Raw genomic sequence first — 20,635 nt, 5'->3', positions numbered from 1 at the left:
TACTTTGTTCATTCCAAAGCCCTTCGATCCCCGTTAACGTCACTAATAATAAATCCAGAAAAGAATATTTGGTCAGTAATGAGGTCATGGTAGCGCACAGAAATTTTAAGCTCTGCTGGTTCAACTTCCATCACCCTCTCAGCATCACCTAGTTCTCCCCCATTTTCATCAACTTCACAGGTTGCTCTTCTATTATGAGGTTGTCAATTTAGCTTGCATACAATCACACCGACACGCCATCACTGTTGGTTCCTGTCAAAATGCTTCAGATCCCCCGGGTCTTTCTCGAGGAGCTTGCACTTCTCCTGCATTGTGCTGGGCCACGTGTTTCCAAGGTGGCCTACATGTCAGCTATTCGGCTATGGTGCATTCCATTGTATGCGAAAGCCAAAAATGCTAACGAAGGTTTGGAGTTTTTTCAGCAACATTCCTGCCTATATAGAAGTACGGTGAGACAGTTGGCAAGAAACAAGTTCAACCAAATGTTGGTGTTGATGTCTGGTCAAATTTTGAACAAAATACCAAAAGCAGATCTAGCGCTATTCATGCATCGAGTAAGATCTAGTTCAGCAGGAAGACGAAAGGCAAATAGATATATTAGTCAACGCTTACAATACTCCTCCTATCATTGGTGCAGATATGAAGAGTGCGATGACCAGATTGATAACCTTGATTTTGTTGTTATTTATCGTTCTTCAGATACGGAGTAATCTAGCCAAGGCTCATGCCTAGGTGATAAAGTAATATTTAAGGAATGATGACACGGTCCATTGAACGCCTCTTCTTCCTCTGAACAAGGTAGAGTTAAGCATGTCACCAAGGAGTAATATCGGTGGCAAAACGCAGCCCTGAAGCAATCTACTTTGAAATTCAGATTCCTCTGAAACTTGACATCGATGCAGCATGTGACATTTTATGTCATATATCGCTCTGATAATAGCTACTATTTTCTCTGGAACACACGGGAAGCACAGAGTGGTTTAGATACATTGCCTATTCATGCCATCCCTCGCCTCCCCGAAATTGATAAAGAGTATATAAAGTGGAGATCTAAATCCTCTGCATGATACTCCACAATGATTTGAAGAGTATTGATGTGGTCGATAAAGGAGGATCTATTTGTGCGAGTGTTATTTGATGCACAGCTGTTATCTTTGCCGCAGCAAAAAGGACGTGGATACCCTCCGAATTTTAACGACAGTCACCATAGTTCTCTCCCTTGGAAATATCTCAGGTTCCCATTTATGGATAACTGCAAGAAGCAACTCGGCAACTCCATGAGAGGTTAACGTTCATCGGATGTTAAATGGCTGAAAAACCATGGCGAAATAGTTCCTCCATCTCTCATGCCGCTCGTCGGCGACAATGGAGACGCTACCTTCACCGTCCTTCATCAGACCATCGAAAAACTTGCAACTACCTTTAAGGTTTTTTGTGATGCGGTAAAGGCATTGAAATAATTGCTTTAGTAACCAGTTCTGCCTCCCTGGACAACGTAATATTAAATCCCCCTTGGCGACCAGGCTCATTGCGCTGCACTTCCCGAGATTTACTGCGACAAGGGTGTTCAACTATGTCACGCTCGTTCCCTCTCGGGATGCGACCAACAAATTGAGTTCCGTGGCGGCCCAACGCTTATCATTTTTCCTTCAGCTTGGGGTGTAGCCCCAAAAGGAGGAGCTCATAGATCAGAAAAGTGAAAGGCAGTTTCTCTCCAATTGTTCCGATCAAGTGGATGGGGTACTAAGGGCTATTTCAATTCCAAACAATAGGGAGCTCAGGTTCGTCCGGCTTTGGTCGGAAGTACTAGGTTTTTCCCTTCGATATAATTAGCACTCATGTCGCATTGCAGATTAATACTACTAATACGACTACTACAGCTCTGGACGAAACTGCATTCGCCTGTAAAAAACTTTTGATTCAGTGATTTCCCGTTCAAGGCGTCCCTCTTGATCTGCCACCCAGAAGACGACTCTTAAATCGGTTGCTGAATGCAATGTAGTTGATCTGATTAAACGGTAGATCTGGTAATAAATTTGTAGAAACCTTAGATCAACGGGGGTTAAGTCTACAGTTACTATGCTTTGTCAAGCACGGAATATGAGAAACTGTTTCATTAATTAGTGTTAGACACAAGCGCACGATCTGCGTTCTCATCGCAAGGGCCTTGACGCCTTGTCTATCCAGTGGGGAAGCAAAGTTTCAGATAATAAGAGACTGCTTTTTCAGGAAACCTTTTCAACGCTAGACATTGTCCTTATTAATATCGAAAGTACCTACACCTTTCGGAAAGGATTTGGTAGACTCAGTGCTAGATACCAACTTTGGCAACACTACACATATAGCGAACTTCCAGGTATACTGTTTAGTGTAATGAAGAGCAGGAGAATGGAGAAGGACAAAGACACGAGGTCATGTGAGACAAAACAGTGGTGTCCGAGGATGTTTTGGGGAGTTATGATTGCTGGTATATTCAAGGAAAGTTTCACCCCAATAAGTTCGGGGAAAGGCAAAATCTGAACAAAATATCAGCAAGATGGTAGTACCCTGTGATGACTCTATGCCTGGTTGGCCTGGTTTGGGTTTAAAGTACTGGCGGTTTTAAGTTGGATATAATTCGCACCGTTGCCGTCTATGCGATTGTATAAAAAGGAGGGATTTAAATCAGTTGCCATTTTTGGTCACGCTGCTCCCAGGGCAAAGATAAGGCAGCGTCTAATGAACCGCTTCTGGCCTAGACAAAACCGTTAGTCGTCTTTCTTGCTTTTTGGAATGTTTGCGTGCTCTGCCCAAAATAAGGGTTCTATGGACAAAAAAACTCTCCTTCTAGTCTGGTCCAACATCAAGTACTCGTAGATGTGGACATAGGCTCCCTCATATCCCAAACAAAAAAATGCCCAAAGGTTATCGAAAGGCTGGCGGTGTGATAAAATCAAGCAATTGCCTGCTGAATGCGCCTGCAAGCGAAAAGGAAGGAAACGTCCAAATGACATGTAGGAAATTGTACTGAAAATGGCGAAATACAAAGCTTGTCGGAGAGAGTTGCAGAAGGTAATCCACTTGAGCAAACAACATTTGTTTAGTGAACTGTCCAGAATAGTGAAGGTCGACTCGTGGAGAGGAACCTATAGAGCGGAAATGGCTCAGCTGAAAGGTATCACGACCCAGTAGATCAAATACTCAGTTTTTATTACGAAAGACAGTGATCACTCTGTTTTCGCATCAACACAAATACACTATTGCGAGCATATCCCCCAAAGAATATTTCTGATAGAATAGAGGATGAGCTTGCCTATGAACAATTAGGGACTAACAGAGAATCCGGGCTTGGCTAAAAAGCAAAACATGGCTTTGAAAGCGACAATAAAAGCAAAATTGTTCTGGTTTATTTCCACCATTAATACCCGTTTGGACGAGGCTATCTTTCCAAGTCAACGGAAAGCGGATTCTGTTGCTGCTACCAACAAAGTGGCAAACCATCTGGTGAGACCACCCAGTATCACATTTGTTTAATGGACAGTATGACAAAGTTGAGGGAGCGCATTATAATCAACAGGCTGCTAACAAATGTGAAGGAAGCAGAAGGCATGTCTACACAGTAGTGAGATCAATGATCAGTAGTCAATCTGACAGAGAAGGAAATTACAGGTATAAAGTGGCAGGACGGTACTTAAATATACCATGCTTTCATCACTCACGATGTGAGACAGAGTATTTGTCAATGACAGCATGTTATAAGATCCAGCTGGACTATTTCGGAAAAAGAAAGTTACTCTATAACAGCGACGTAGGCCTAGTTGAATATAGGGTAACCGATGGAGTGCCTAAAGGATCAGGACTAGGCCAATTACTCTGAAACTTGAGGTAAGACCATGCGTTATGCCTCCAACTTTTTGGCTTTGCTAACGATATCGCAATTGTGTTAGAAGTAAAAAACCTTGAGGATGCTGGCTGGGCATGAGATGAGATCACGGAATAGTTGGAATCACATTGGTTAGATTTGGCGGAATATAACACTCAGGTTCTACTAGTCAGCAGTGGAAAGTTGAAAGAAATTCTAAGGTTTTGTGTGGGACAGCATGTAATAGAGTCCAAGTCCTTTATCTATACCTCGATGTTATGATGGATCAGTTAAACTTCAAGCATGTTATGGTTGCGCTAACTGACATGACGCCCAACATTGGAGGATACAAACCATAGAGATGTCCATTAACACTTGACTGAGGTTCTGACCGGTGATAGTGGATACCGCAGGAATTTATATCGTTTTGGACATGACGCCCTGAAGTGAATATGAAGACTTGCAGCACGTTATGTTCGTGTTCCTGAAATGAGAGGGAGCGGATGCAACTTCTCTAGAGGAGACTTTTGCAAGTGTAATCATTCCGAAAATGCTAGAATTCCAAGAAGTATGGAATGCAATTGGTGGTACCATAAACGAAGGTTAGACCGCCTACGAAAAGCGGCAGGGAAAGGATAAATTTAACATAGGAGTACGCCGAACCACGATCAAATCTCTATAGAAAGTTCATCAGGGCATAGTGGGTGAGGGGAAGTGGTTTTAGATACATATATTTCCTGTTCATTCCATGGTGGAGTCTAGGACATCCACACAGTCAGATATTGCATCAGTTCCACTATCATCACACTTAACACTGTGCAACTGATAAGCTCACAGCAGTGAGACCAACACAAGACAAACACAGACCCCGATGACGACTGGGATTCGAACTCAGACTGATGCTCTACTCCCTCAATCATCGCGCCGTCAGAGGTGGTTTTAGTGAATTAAATACCCACATTGCAGTCAGACAGACAAACGGATAGTCAGTGAACTAATAAAGTTCTGTTTACCACAAAACATTAAAAGCCCCTGGGCCGAGATAGTTGAAGGCAAATGTCGAAGGGAACCAAGGATCGCAAACGAGCTGCAGCGCCTGTGAAGGAGGAAAGTCGCAAGTTTAGAAAATTGACGGAGTAAATCGGCACCATGACTGCATGGTCAGAAAGATGCGAGTTGTTCAATGCATCAATATTTGCAAAATTCTGGCAAAGTTAAAAGGTTCACTTTCGCTTTTCACTAATATGTCCAGTTCGTAAAGTGATATTTTACTACTTATCCTTAATCATGTAATCATTTCATTTACTGAGCAACAGCTAGAACTGTCTATTTTTTAATTACGAGCGTGGTTTTCACAAGTGCAAGTTCATGTAGCACTTAGAGATGGTGGGTCTTTTGCATCGTTAAAATCTATCATATGAAAGCTTAAAGTTGATTACTTATTAAACATATGCAAAAATGAATGGTGAATTATGATAATTCATAGAAACATACCGCAATCATCAATATAATTTCAAATGTGCCTTTTACATGGATAGGTAGAAGAAAGACCAGCGAATTTTCTAGCTGGTACCTATGTAGCAATGCAGATGAAATCTGCTTCCTATTTGATTCAATCAATTCGCCATTGGAGATACCTAACTCTGAGAAATTGCGAACTGGCAAAACCCGCATACATGCTAAGTACGTACAAGCTTCCCAGCGGTTTCCACATGTAATTTTCAAAAATACACTAGGAGCTGGCTCACGGTGGGAGTCGTTCATTTTATTGGATTTCTGAGTGTATTCAAATGGAGTTTTCAATGTTCATCAATTTGCAAGTATTCCTACGTAACTGTCGGCAGCACTCACCTAACAATTTAATTTTCGAATAATAGTTTTTATTTGACGTGGACGAGCCATCATTGACACTGCGGTGTTAGCAGTAGTAATCAGTGAAATGGCTGCCTTGCAGCGGAATCGTGTCGGGTCCATGTCCAGCATCACTCTCACCTGGCGCAGCACCTCAAGCCATGCCGTACTCATATAGCAACCAGTCTGCAGTTTTTGTCACGATAATGGCTCTATGGACGTTTTTCTGTGCCCGGAGTATATTATCGCAGTTGTACAACGATTACCTGCGAGGTGGATTCCAACCTGGCGGTGGACATTGAACCTGAGTGTTAGCCGACGCGCAGAGACCGCTCAGGTGTATTATACCTTCCGCGACATTGCGATTTTCACGGATTTAATTGGATACCGATTGAAAGTTTTTGTATGCTCGGATAACATGGACACTATGCACATATTTATATGCACAGACGATATTTATGACCAGACTAAGGTGAGCGTAGCAAATCGTTGTAATCATAAACTATCACTTTCAGTGCACATTCTAAGCCACGATTTAACGCGGAAATGCTCAGTGATGCCGTTAATCAACTCTTACAAAAGTCAATCTAAAAATTTAAACCTTCTATTCAGGAATTGTGTAAGTTACTGGATGCATGTCCAGAAAATTACGTTCACACGTTTTTATCGAGGTAACATCGCCCGCAATCCCAAAACATAATTGAAAGTAACCAAATACCATGTAGTTTTCGGGCCTCACCCCAATGCATCCACCAATGCTTATCGGAGCATTTGTTACAATAATGCAAGCCGAGATTAGTTTTTGAAATACAACATGAGGTAATCAATTGGAAATAAAATGGATCTATTCACTCCATTCAAGTAGTGAAATTGACCCGGCCCTCAGACTCCCAATTTTGGGAAGAATAGGATGACGAAACTGATCCTTTTATAAAATGAAAAACATGTTTACAAATTTTGGTATGGGAAATTTTTTTCTCACCCCAATTTTTCTGAACAAAGGCACTGTTCAGTTAATGAATCTTTTGTATAGATACTTATGTATGTTAATAACTTGATTGTCTATTGAATTCACAATGAATCAAATACCCAGAGCTACTTTTTCTAATTGTCAAACCAACAAATATCTACGATAATCAATGAAATCCAGCAGAAGCCACAAAAGTGAGATCCAAAAAATCGAGATACTATTGCGCAAGCACCTCCGACTTTCCTCCAAACTCACGCCGCCCCACGTAATATATTGCATTGATACTTATTGCCCCAAATATCGAGTGGCAATTATGATATTTCCGAAAGAATATTACATAATTTTATGCACAATTTAAGAAAATTACTTTCGAAGAATTGGAAACCATTAAAACGAAGTGGCTGAAGTGTTTTTCGTAGCCGCTAATATTATGATGCGAAATAAATCTTTTTGGATTTTTCTCTTAACCGATTTTCGATATTACCGAGACTGCTTAAAAATATCTTCAGTATTATGTGCGAGATGGATTAAGAGTCTGGGATAATAGCGCTAAAAAAAACTTGCCGTAAGAGGCTCCAGCACTTGCAGAATGTTTGGAGATTTTTCGATAATCTTTTGCAGGCATAACGATCACATCTTAAGTATTAGGTATTCACAAGAAATTTGCAGACTTCTCATTAAGTGTGGATTAACTATGAAAAAGAGCCGTGGATGTGAACGCGTGTCTTGTTGATGGGTTGGAATTTAAATTACTATGATTCACTAATTCTTCACCTCGTCTAATTAATGGGTCAACGGAGAGGCTGCTGCGTAATCCCTTGTCGATCTCTACTAATTTCGGCAATTAAATCTTGCAAACATATCCTATAGATACTTTATGTTTGGAGTAAGATCGTCGTATTTTCTACAAAACGTTGAAAAGAACAATCGGGTCGAATGTAACGCTTGAATCGGTAAGGGACCTCATATCTTGAAGAGATTCTACAAAAGTTTCACTAAGCTTTCTGCTCTTGATTGCCTGAGTTTGATTGGTTCATTTAATGTCAAGAAAGTTTTATTTCCCATTGCAAATGGGCTGTCAGTAAAGTCAATGGAAAATTTTAGCAATTACATGGTATTTTGTTCGACTCTACTGCAATCTAGGAGACCGACAATTTCTTCTTTAGTCTTTGACCTGTTTTGTGGAGGGATTGAATTTAGATTGGTGTCCATATTTCTTTCGGGCATAAGTTTGCGCCGAGTGGGAAAAGACGTTTTCAAATCAATTTTTAGAGTATACTTGTTTATTTATAAAATCATCTCCAGTTGGGTTGGCTTTTAATCGTTTTTCAACTAACGATACTAGGTCCAATCTTAACTAGCATGTTTTCATCAGTATTAATGACGTGGTCACTATCAACGTAATAGCATCCAGATCAGGCATTTGATAGGGCCAAATGGCGAAACCAATCACGATGAGTCGGCCCTACTTGTGGACGGGACAAAGGCCGAAGAAAAAGAAGAAGAGTTTTGTCTCTGAAACAGCAAGGGCTGTTAGCTACCTCTGGTGGATAAGTCCGAAAAAACTCAGTCTTCGACGACCAATCCCACTATGTCGGGAAGATCGTAATAGCAATAAGGATTGTCGATGGTCAAAAAACCGTCCTGAGTGGCCAGAGAGGATCAAGAGGGTGGAGCTATCCCAAAAACCTCAAAAGATGGCGAAATTGACCGTGAAGGTCCCCCTGCAAATATTGAAGCCCCATCGAAGCGCTCTAACCACACGTGCTTGCACGCCATGCCAAGCTCGGGGGTGTTGGGGGGGGGGTCCTTTGAGCATTTCGATCACTCACGCGTCATTGCGCCAAAATTCACGTGTCCTTTGGGGACCTAAAAAATAAACACAAACACGGAAATTCGCGTGCACCTATCGAATTAAAAACACCCGATCTAAATCTGAAAATAAAAATAAACACGTCGGGAAACCGGTCAGGTATGACCGCTTTTGTGTATTTCTTTTATAAAGAGATTTGAGTGTGCATTTGCGCCATTGGTACGGAGCACGTAATATACACATATATTATGTGAAAATACCCACTTTTATGTGTTATTGACATTCAAAGCCTTGAATTTGCAAAGAAGCGTCAACTTTGACTTTGTTAATAAAAATGCGATTTCTACCAAATTTGGATGGATCACGCTCTTATTATAGACTATATTGCTGCATCGTGATGCTAGGATGACCTTAAGGGGGGTTTTCCAGCCAATTACTAATAATAATAATCGTTGGCGCAACAATCCATATTGGATCAGGGCCTTGAAGTGTGTTAGAGCACTTCATTCAAGACGGTAACGGTACACTACTGTACACTGTAGGAGGCAATGTGGTCATAATTGCGCTCGCCCGAGATTATTACCCTGATTTGACTCAGGTACTCATTCGCAGCTGAGTCGACTGGTATCCGACATCATATCACGATACAAATTCCACTGTCACCAATGAGATTTGAACCGCGATCTTCCGTACGACAGCCTTGCGATCTAACCACTCAGCTATCCGGACACAACTCACAATAGATTCATCGAAAAGTTCCCCCAACTTTTGGGACCTAAAAATTATAGTAATATACTTCATTATTAAATTAATATTATTAACTTTATTTGAACAGATTTCGTATACTGGCAGCCTCCTGATTATTTTCAGATTTTTTTAGTTTGGTAGTTGCTGAGAATGGGTCCGTTAAAGAAATGATCACTTTCAACCCTCCGCACTCCCCAACTTTCCAGAAAATGTCAAAACTAAATCCGGCTTCGAAAGGAACTAACTGAGACCTTTCATTTGATATCCCATATGTCTATATTTTATGAAAACAATTCCCACCCCCGTTTTGCATGTTTGGGGACCCGCCCCCTAAATTGTACATAGAATGAGGTAAATCACTGTATGCGTGAGCGTTCACAGTTCCCACCTTTCCATCAAATTTGGTATCAATTGCTATAAACGTTTCCGAGAAACACGCGTGCGACAGACAGCAAACCGATTTTAATAAGGTTTTGTTTTACACAAAACCTTAAAAAGGGTTAGTGAAAAGTAAATTCTTCGGGAATGGAATTTTAATATTTTAGTCGAATGTCAATTATTCTCGTTAACTATCACGTCAGGATCTTATTTGTTTGAACTGCTATAATTTTGAGACTAATAGCCGGATTTTCATGAAACTTGGCATACATATGCAGGATTTTGTCTTCTATGCTAGTCCATTAAATTTAGTACATCTAGGATGGACTGAAGGGCGGTTTTCAGTCAATTTCTAAAAGTTGATAATAAACTATTAATAAGTTTATTTGGGCAGATATTGAAATAGCACAGATTTTGAGGCCTCTACTTCATCTGAGCGCACCACCCTGATTTTGTTCGTTGTGTTGGGTAGTTTCCGAAAATAAGTCCTGTCCCAATTTAACTGTGTACATTTTGACTCCTTACTCACTTCGCATGTATGGTGAGCCCTCCTTTAAACTCCATATAAATTTATGTCACTGGCTGTATGCGTGGGATTTCATAGTCACCACCTGTCCACCAAATTTTTTGGAGAAAAGTGCATGTGACTGGCCGACATACAGACAGTGAATCGATTTTAATAAGGTTTTGTTTTACGAAAAACCTTAAAAAACGGCTGGACCGCGTGCGAGCCGCAAAACTCCGGATTCGAGAGCCGTGATCGAAAGGAAGGATCCACAACAGATCACATCCACGATCAATGTTCCTTCTGCCTCAGATATATTGTGAGGCGCGACCTTTGAGGTGCCCACCCTGCCTTGACATCCTCTGGCCATGACATTGGAGAAGGGGGAAGGATCAGATCAGAAGTGTCTAGGTATAATTCATTATAAATATATTTCTATAATAATCGTTCTGAAAGTACTCAATTAAATTTTTGTGAATTGCGAGTGACGTCGCGTTGTTGCCGAACGGCTAGCTTTTGCAAGGAATCGTTCCAATTTATATCCAATTCAATGGGTTATTTCATACCTCCTATGATGTATTGGACTGCATTCACCGAAACAATCCTTTTGTTTTTGCGATTTCACAGAAATTTTGACCTATTTAACGAAGTGACGACGTGATATTACCAAATATTAACTTCATTTCGGTTCGGTGAAAAGAACTGAATTATTATTTAACTAGAAAAGTACGGAAAAATGGGAAGAAGTACTAAAGTATAGATGAGCTCCAAAATGTACTAAATTTAGTAATTTTGGTACTAAAAGGTCAACACGTTTGCGGAGGTATCAGTATCACTAAGTTCATTGGCGCAGTGGTTGATGTCCGGTCTAAGGAGCTATAAATGCCTTAGTTTTGCACTGAAGTCCACTAATGCCAGCTGTTACTTGACATTCTATTGTAGGCACCATTTCATCTCAGCCAAGATCTGCTAGGTCTTCTTTTCTAATATCTCCGCCCATTTGGGGTAGGTTTTTCCTGGATTTTATCCATAGTAAAAGGGTTATGATGTGGCTCATTTCGTCAGCCTATAGGCTATAGAAACGTCCTGTAGGGGGACAAAAATTAATCGCAGAACTCTCCTATCGAACACATTTTGCTTATTATGAACCCAAGTCTCCGAATAATACATTAGGACTGCAATTTCAATTTCATTGCCCTGTATTGTATGATCTTTGATTTGACCCAGTTTCTGTAATTCGAGATGGGCTTTGTTGGCTACACGTGCTTCTCGTGTATTTGAATTTAAAAAAAAGTGTTTCAACAATTACAAATTTGTAGTCTTTATGGTAGTGGAGCGTCACCATGCATTTCGTCTTGCTTTCATTAATGAGCAACATGGGCCAGCAGTTTCGTGAAGTTGAAGAGTAAAGCGTCTCTTGCGTTCTCCTCAGCATAGCCGATCATAATTTCTTAGATCGTTTAAAGGACAACATTGTTGGTGGTAACAAGCCCTGAAAGCTTCTCTGCTGTTTCTACCTGGCTTCGCATATTGATTAGAATTAGCCTAGTTAGCCTTATCAAGATACTAATTCTTTCAAAGGTTGAAGTTGATGAAAAATTAGTGTAGCCGACGGCCATATTCCGAAAGTTTTTTCATCGACTGCCAGACAGCCTGCTGAAGTGAAGCTTTTTTGGTATGGGCCCATAACATTCTGAGCACATGTGACTATCTGACGTGTATATTAGTTGATGATCTGAGTAGTCGCCATCATATTTAACCAGTACGGCTGTAATTCCATCGACTTCCGTTCGCTGTCTTAAGTCGACTAATTACACGGATAATTTCTTGCATGCTTAGTGGTTGCAGCAATCGTTCGTTGTTTTCAGTATTATTATTATTCTGTTAAGGGAAAGTCGCACATGCAACTTTCGATCTCGTATAAGAAAATTTAGGTGCATGATGGCTCTGTACTTAGTGCGTAGTATGAAACCATTAAATATGTCAGACTGTTCACAATTTTGATATATTTTATTATGGTAATAACAGAATTTGCACCTTCCACTTTCCTTTGTCGTGTCTCATATCATGTCCTATATGAGTTTATGGTGCTCAAGGAAAGTTTCAAGGATAATTTTCAACATATGGTTGAATATTATTATTAATTTTATTTGAGCAGGTATCGAGATGGAGAGTATTTCAAATTTTTCAAATTTTTCGGTTGGGAAGCTTCTGAGACTGACTTTTCAACACAAACGAGGTTTTGCTAATTGAAAAAAATTACGGTAACCAAACAAAGTCCTTAACCTGGAAGTTAAGTCACTCTCGCACATATTTGTTGTAAGCTGTTTGAAGCATGCTTGGTGCATGGGATCTTCACTAAGGTATTGAAACGCCTAAAGCTGGTAAACCTCTTGGAGAGCCATCCTCCTACGGACCTATACGTCTATTAGACACTAAGAGGGAAATGGTGGAGTGAATAATTTGTAGTTGGTAACTTCTCCCTGTGGAGAAGGTTTATCAAACCGACAATTCGACTTCTGCCCGGCCAGATCAACCGTCGACGGCATCAAAGTGATGGCTAGTTTAGTTGAAAATGCTGTACATTGAAAAGGTTAATACTAACGGTTGTGAATAGAATTGATGAACGAAGGGAAGGCCGAATTAAAGGGTGTTTTGAGTGGGTAAAAATTCCACACGCCGGAACATATGTATCAGTGTTTTTTGGAGAAAAAAAGATAGATGGGGAGGCAAAGGGAAAAGAGAGAAAGCAACAATTTTAATACAGTTTTATTTTGCACAAAACCCTAAAAAGTCAGAAGTAGTGGAAATAGGTGGATAAAATTCACAACTACTAACATAGGTATACATAATATGATAGTACAGATTTTATGATGATAGTGTAAATACGTAGGATTATGATTTCTTAGGATATTGTTAATTTATGAGAAGTAGATCCAATAATCTACTTTCCATTCTTACTAATACTGATTGGACGTAATATCTATCACTTTTCTTCTTAATGTTTGTCACTTTCATTGTAGGTGAAATTAGGGTTCAAGCGCAAGAAATAAGTTAATAGTTGCAAAAAAAATGCAAACAGTCAAAGGACAGCCATTGTCGAACTAGAAATCGAACCCAGGCTGGAAGGATTGATTAACTCCTGAGTCGGTTTAGTTAATAACATTCCGTTTAGAAATTGTTGAAGTAAGTAGAAGATTTATTCGCAAGTGGCACGTGGAACAGTATGTCAACTCATCGTTCAATATAAGCAGAAAAGATCTAGCCAAACAAGTCGAGAAACCGGAAGCCGTGCGCTTCAGCTATGAAAGGTTTTGTTTGCTTCTTCTGTGAGTATATTTGAGTGTAGAACTATCCCATTTGTACGTAGCCCGTTATGTATATGCATTTAGCATGTCTGACGACCCACTTTAGTGTGATATTAATATTTAGTTGCAGTAAATTTACACGACAAAGTTAACTTTGAGCTACTGTAACTTTGTTACTAATAGTATGATTTTGATCAAACTATTATACTTTAAACTACTACCAACTTTTATAACGCTGGGATAAACTTAAGGGGGGTTTTACTCAATTTCCCCAAAAATATGGTAATATACTAGTATTAACTTAATTTGAACGGATATCAATATGGAGAGTATTTTGAGGCCTGGGCATCATATAGAGAAAGCTTCATGATTTTTTTGAAATTTTTCGGTTTTGTAGTTTTTGAGAATGGGTCCTGTAAAAAAAACCTTCACTTTCCACCCCTTCCACTCCCCGCCTTTCTAACAAACCTCAAAACTAAGACCGGCTTCGAAAAGTACTAATCGGGGCCTTTCATTTGATACCCAACGTGACTATATTCGGGGAAAAAATTTTGTACAACTTCCTTTTACATGTATGGGGATTCGCCTAAACCTCAGTGTACAAGGATATCACTCACTGCATGTCTGGGCGTTCACAGTTCCCATCTTCTCACCAAATTTCGTGTCAATCGGTATAGCCGTTTCTGAGAAAAGTGCGTCTGACAGACAAACAGCGGGTGATTTCAACGTGTGGGCCGTGGATTGGGGCAGTCGCACTACGAACACCAGGGGCCGTATCCTGTTCGAGGCTTTCGAAGAGCTAGACTTGGTCCTTGCCAATACGGGAAATGTTTCCACGTTTCGTGGGGCAGGGTCGGGCTCAGTAGTCGGTCTGAAATATGTGAGTACCACATTGGCGAGGAGAGCATGTTTTTTTAGTGAGCATTATACTCACAGTGACCACCAGGCGATTTTTCTCCAGATTGAATAAGGGCCATGCGTTGATGTGCGTTCTCGTGAAGCTGGAAACCAGGGCTAGTCCGTGAAAAAGTTTTAAGGGGATGCATTCATAGAGATGCTATTGGGAGGCCAAAATCCCGGTGGTGCGGTTACAGAAAACGTAGAGCAAATGATGGGACGCATAACGAGAGCATGCGACGCTGCTATGCCGAGGCGACGAGTTCTTGTAAAAAGGGCGAACTAGAAGGATCTGCCAACGATCTAGAGAAAGACCGGACTTCGACGAGAAACGGCAAGTATATGTGAACCTTCGAGGTAGGCTTAAACAGGCTATACGGACCAGCAGCGAGAATGCTTCAAGGAACTTTGCGCAGAGGCAGACCAAAGCTCCTGGGGAACAGCATACAGGATGGTTATGAAGATGAAGAGAGGGCGAACACCACAACGGATTTGCCCGAACCTTCTGCTCAATATCGTGATGACGCTCTTTCTCCCGGATAAAGGGGAGCGCAAACAACACAAGCAAGCATTGGACGTCTACACCATACCTGCGGTAACTGGGGAGGAACTTGCGCAAATTTTCCGGAGAATTGGTGATAACAAAGCACCCGGTCTGAATGCTGTTGCGAATAGAGCCCTTAAACTCGCTGTTAAGACCAAACCCGACTGGTTTATCGGCGTTTTTGAAACATGCATGATAGAAGGAGTTTCCCCCGACCGATGATAGAGGCAAAAACTAGTTTTGCTCTCGAAGCCGTATAAGCACCCAGGACACCCATCATTTTACCGACCGACTTGCCTCATCGACACGGCAGGAAAGATGCTCGAAAGGATCATTTACAACAGACTGCTCCCTATCATTGAATATAAGGATGGACTATCGGAGCGACAATTTGGATTTCGTCAAGCCCACTCAACGATCGACGCCATAGACGCTGAATCTGGCTCAAGACGCGATGTCGTCTAAAAAATTGGACATAAGAAATGCGTTCAATTCCGCAAATTGGGAGTAGATAAAAAGCTCACTGGCTAAAACGGGTGTCCCTAGTTATTTGAATAAGCTCCTCAACAGTTACCTTTCGGAGAGGACACTTTTGGTACGACACGGATGAGGGATCCAAGCAATACACCGTCACCGCAGGAGTACCACAGGGCTCAGTGTTGGGTCCTCTCCTGTGAGGTCACTGGATAGATTGGGGTCCTTGTCCTTCCTGTGCCAAAGGAGGTCACGATAATCGGTTTCAAAGATGATTTAGCTGTGGTTGTCGTCGCGAAACAACCTGAAGACGTTGAAATGTACGCTAACGAAACCATTAGCGCCATAAAAGCATTGGCTGGAGATGGTACAGCTTGACTTTTGCGGAACAAAAGACAGAGGCGGTCTTGATTACCAATCGTAAGAAGAGAAATACGGTTAATATTCGTGTTGATGGTCACGTCATCACTTCGAAACCGGTTATCAAATACCTAGGGGTGATGATTGACGCTAAAATCAATTTCAAGGGACACCTGGACTTTGCCTGTGAAAAAGCGGCAAATACCAGCGTATTATTAGCGCGGATGATGGCTAACATTGGAGGCCCAAGATACAGTCGCAGATTACTTGTGGCCGGAGTGGTTCGCTTCACACTATTATACCCGGCACCAGTTTGCGAGGAAGCATTAGCGTGTCAGATTAACCGGAGGAGGGTAAATATGACTTATCGCTTGGTGGCGCTAAGGGTGTCCAGCGCCTTCAGAACAATATCAGGCGAAGCAGCGTATGTTATTGCGGGAATGATCCCGATAGACATTCTGACAAGTGAGTGTACGAGAAAAGGAAAATTAATACTCTTGAAAAGAATGCAGAATACCGAAAGGCGGCAAGGCGAGAGTTGCTGGAGAAGTGGCAAAAATGGTGGGACGACTCGCAGAGGGGTCGCTGGACTCACACTTTGATCCCCCGTGTTGAGTAGTGGATCCTGCGACGACATGGCGAGATTAACTACCATCTGACGCAATTCCTGTCAGGACATGGTGGTTACAGAAAGTATCTGCAACAATTCAGACTGGATGATTCTCCCTTCTCCCTTCTCCCTGAAAACCAACCTAAGCCCGCATAACAGCATCGGGGAAATGTTGAAGTCGGAGGGAAACTGGTGTGCGGTGAATTCCGTAATCAAAAGAATGCAGGAGGAACTTGGAAGAGCGGAGCGCGCAAGGACGACGCGAAGAACGGAAGGCTTGGTCGCTCAAAGCGCAGTCCACCCCGCAAAGTAATGGTTTGCGGCGGTTCCGCGGGGAAGGAAGAAGAAGAAAGTGGGGGTGGCTTTAGTGAGTGAGAATCCCACACGCTGCTGCAACCTGGCGCGGCAGGGTCTTTGTAAGATTTCCACCTCAATCCATAAAAGAAAGGCAGGCAGACAGACAGACAGACAGACGGACAGACATTGAACCGATTTTAATAAGGTTTTCTTTTGCAAAACAAAGCCTTAAAAATTGTATTATAGCCTATTTTAAATATGCATCTTTTATTATACTATTTCCCTTCAACCCTCTTCTTGGGCTTCATCCTTGTAACTGAATTGGTACCTAAAATTTACCAAAGTTCATTGAACAAAGTGAACCAACATTTTTTATCTTTATCCATATTGAAGTTACTCAGCAAGCTATTTAGAATTTTCTTCGTAGTTACGAGTTATTCTTGTCATCTTCACACTCTAATAAAGATTAAATTCAGCGTGAATTCCAAAATTGTCCTCTCTCCACATGTTATGACTCCTTGTAGATCGGTAAGGTATTATCTTTATTAGTTGCAATTAATTTACCAATAATTTTCCGTTGAATCAGGTAAAATCGCTTGCACTAATTAAACGACAGTTGAGTTGATTGCTCCACTTTTCTATTCCAGGAAAGTGCATGAGCTACGTTGAAATGTTCGTCTTATAAATTTTCCATCAACCCTTATTCCGCTGTTTTAATCTGTTTGCTCTTAATTCCATCCGAAAGGAGAAAATGCCCGCTTGCCTTGGATGGAATGTGAATGTTTGGAGGCATCCTGCCTGATTAGGAGCGAAGAATTCGGGTCACCAAATTCGAGTAGGTTCGCAGGTTGGAGGCAAAGAAACGTAAATGCGTTTGCCATTTTTGATGTTTTGCATGTGATATGGAACGGAAGGAAGAAGTAATAAGGAGTAGTTCACTTTCTGGCTCTACAAGGATTTTGGGTCTTGGTGCTACCATAGTTGTTAGAATTGGTAAGGCAACAGTTGCTGGTATAAACTAATAGACGAATCAATTGTTTTCATCAATTTCTTTTTAATGTAAATGAGGGCCTTGGGAGTGCTCTTTAGTCAACACAGATTTGCTGAATTTTAACAATTGCTGAATTTGAATAAAACATATTTTAATAAAGTATAGATGAATGGTGTTTTCTTTGCCACCAAAGTTTAATTGCTAAAGCTAATGACACCACTCATGGTACGAGTTTGATCCTTATCCACCATAGTTTATGTAAGTGTCACTGCTGATATAATTGTTTGGGTAATATAGATGACATTATAGAGCGTACTAGACTTCCAATAAGCACTTAAAATCAAAAACACTTAAAAACTCACAATGAAGAACTTCATGTCACCGGCCCTTGATTTTCCTTTTCCTCGAAACCTACGTTCACATGCAACTTTCGATCTGGTTCAAGTTCACACCGGGGTTCATAAACCTGGACGAAAAAAAATCTCGTCCCTTTCGATTTCACTAGATACAGTGCAACTGCGAACTCGTCTAGCCGCGACACTTGAATTCCAACGCGAACCAACTTCAACTACCAATAAGGAGTTGTTGATGATCTTTACGGTTAAGAGTCTTCAGGCAAACTGAATTGGTAATATTCAAGTTGTGTATTTTTGTTTGTTGATTTCTTTCAATGGACTCAGATTTGAAGACGCATAACATAACAATTCCCGATGCAACAAAATAGTAGCCAACTTACCTCGTCATGTTGGTCTGAAGATGTGTGCTCCATGTGTATATTTCCATCTTGACGTCCCTGACTTATCACTGGAGGCATCATCACGTATCGACATCTTCAATAATTTCTACGGGATTTTCACTATGTCCACATTTGGCATCTTGAACATCGCGACCCGTGGAGTCAGGTGCTGGTTAATGAATTTTGAACATCATTAATCTACTGCTTGTTTTCATTAATGCTGAGTCGATAGATTCCGTGAATTTGAGAAAAAGATAGAGTAGCTAGAGTAAATAGATAAGCTGAAACTTTCAATTCGAATTGTATGTAATTAATATTAACTCAAACGATTCGATAGCTTCAACTTTATTATGATTTGATGTCTAAATTTTATGGTAAATATACGCATTTGTGGAAATTAATTTAGAAATAATAAACCGTCTGATATGGCTGTTAAAACGTACAATTAAATTAACATTCATCGGTTAAAACGGGGCGTGTTCATTTGCAAACGAAGTTTACCTCCCCTCGATATTTGGCTGATTGATGAAGTAAAAATTATATAGATTTCTTTTTTCTGTCCATATCCGTATGTATGAACAATATTATATATGTAGGATTATCATCTCAGGAAGGATCGTGTAGTAGTTTCCTAGATCTTGGGCAAACGCCCAGTAGACAATAACTAAGTCACTCTGGTTTGAACGGGCGAATTCGACTGCCAACGGTCATTGCATACTTCTTTATATAGGAATGCATAGACCAGTAGCTTCCTCTGAACTACAATTTTTATTTTTCATGATATGTATTTCGGGAGCAAGTTACCCTCTTCATCAGTACAAAGCTATTAGCTACTAGCTATGGGGTAAGTTGCTGCCGAAATACATATCATGAAAAATAAAAATTGTAGTTTGGAGCAAGCTACTGGTCTATCAATATCCAATCTCATAGGAATGCACTTGCTTTCTAGTGCAAGCAACGTTAAAGAGTATACTGGCATAGAATTCTGAGGAAACTGTCTTGTTTTACATAGTACCACGAATATTATATGGTTACCTTTCAATCCTTAATGGTGCATAGCGCGTCAATTATTCCTACCTGCTATCGTACTGGGTTCACTGAAATTCGCTTTAGCTCCCCCAGGACTTCTCGGGATGTCTGCCCTCCTCCTACATGCGTAGCCAGCCTTGCTTAATGAACGAGCCCTCTCGAGATCGATGGAAATCAAGTGAAGCGGAGATCTGAACTCCCCGTACTATTGCAAAATGATCCACAGAGGGTTGATGTGACCAATGCAGGAAAACCCACCAACCCGCAAATATCTTTCCAATAGTCGCATTCAGCACGCTCCCCTTTATTGGAATCTTAACCAGCATCTCATTCTCCCACTCTCTGGGAAAAGTTTCGGAAATCTCCGTCACTGCAAAGCGCCCTACAAATGCGATGCTTTTTAACTTGGATCGGAATCGAGCAGTAAAGATCCTGTCAGAAACCGGCTCCTAGGTTAACTGAACCCGCCTTGCGATAGCCGTCACTAAAACCACATAACCGGTTTTGCGTCAGCTACCACTTGGCTTTCCAATATGCACAAGCACGTTGGCACAAGAGGAAGAAGAGTTCTACCATTTTATTTGGCTTAGGCCTGGAATGTCCAGCTTATATTGCCTAGGGGGCCCTCAATACCATTGTTGAGGAGCTCTTTTCGATAGTTAAAAATCAGTGCCATGAGGTCAATCCCTCTCCGTGACCTTCAACAGTAATAACATTTCGAAATTTTCAGGTAGCTAGCCTACCCCAGTCTACCTCTTTCAGTCGCCTATGACGATAATAAGGGAATATTTTCAGTGTTTTCTTAAACCTCAACTCACAGGGTCGAATAGGTCAGAACAAGCTTCGCGGAATACACATCTTGGAGGAGAATGTGGCGCATGTTAAGAACTAGACATTGCCGATTGATAAAATAGATGTATATACATATAACATGAAAGTTAAGATAACTCAGACGATATACTATATTTTAATTTGTGTACCAAGTTTAAATTTTTAACTTGTACCAGTTTTGTGGTGAAAATATTAGAAAGACAATGCTGCGCCAGGCAGTAGAAGTGCTTGGAATTCTCACCCACTAAAACCACCCACACTTTCTAATTTTTCCTCCGCGGAAGCGAACCAAAAGTATTTATTATCAAGGATGGCTTTAAGTACCTAAACCTCCGCTGTTCTAGCCTTTATTCCGTGCTCCGCTTTCCCAAATTCCTCCCAGATCTCCCTGATTGAGTTTGCCGCGCCAATTTTCCTCTCTTGAGCATTTCCATGATGATACCCCACGGGTAT

General features: G+C 41.0%; 1 protein-coding gene across 1 annotated transcript in view; it reads right to left on the bottom strand.

The window, feature by feature from the left end:
* Positions 1-18,191, bottom strand: part of LOC119655069 — a 64,465-nt gene extending 46,274 nt beyond the window's left edge. The window contains exon 1 of the mRNA XM_038060765.1: positions 17,949-18,191. Coding sequence (XP_037916693.1) covers positions 17,949-17,963 — 15 coding nt within the window. The 5' untranslated portion in view covers positions 17,964-18,191. The remainder of the gene's footprint in view (positions 1-17,948) is intronic.
* Positions 18,192-20,635: the final 2,444 nt, after the last annotated feature.

This window comes from Hermetia illucens, chromosome 4, assembly GCF_905115235.1.
Source record: "Hermetia illucens chromosome 4, iHerIll2.2.curated.20191125, whole genome shotgun sequence".
NCBI classification, from domain to species: domain Eukaryota; kingdom Metazoa; phylum Arthropoda; class Insecta; order Diptera; family Stratiomyidae; genus Hermetia; species Hermetia illucens.
Note: the sequence above shows the minus strand (reverse complement) of the source record. Positions and strands in the feature narration are given on the sequence as shown.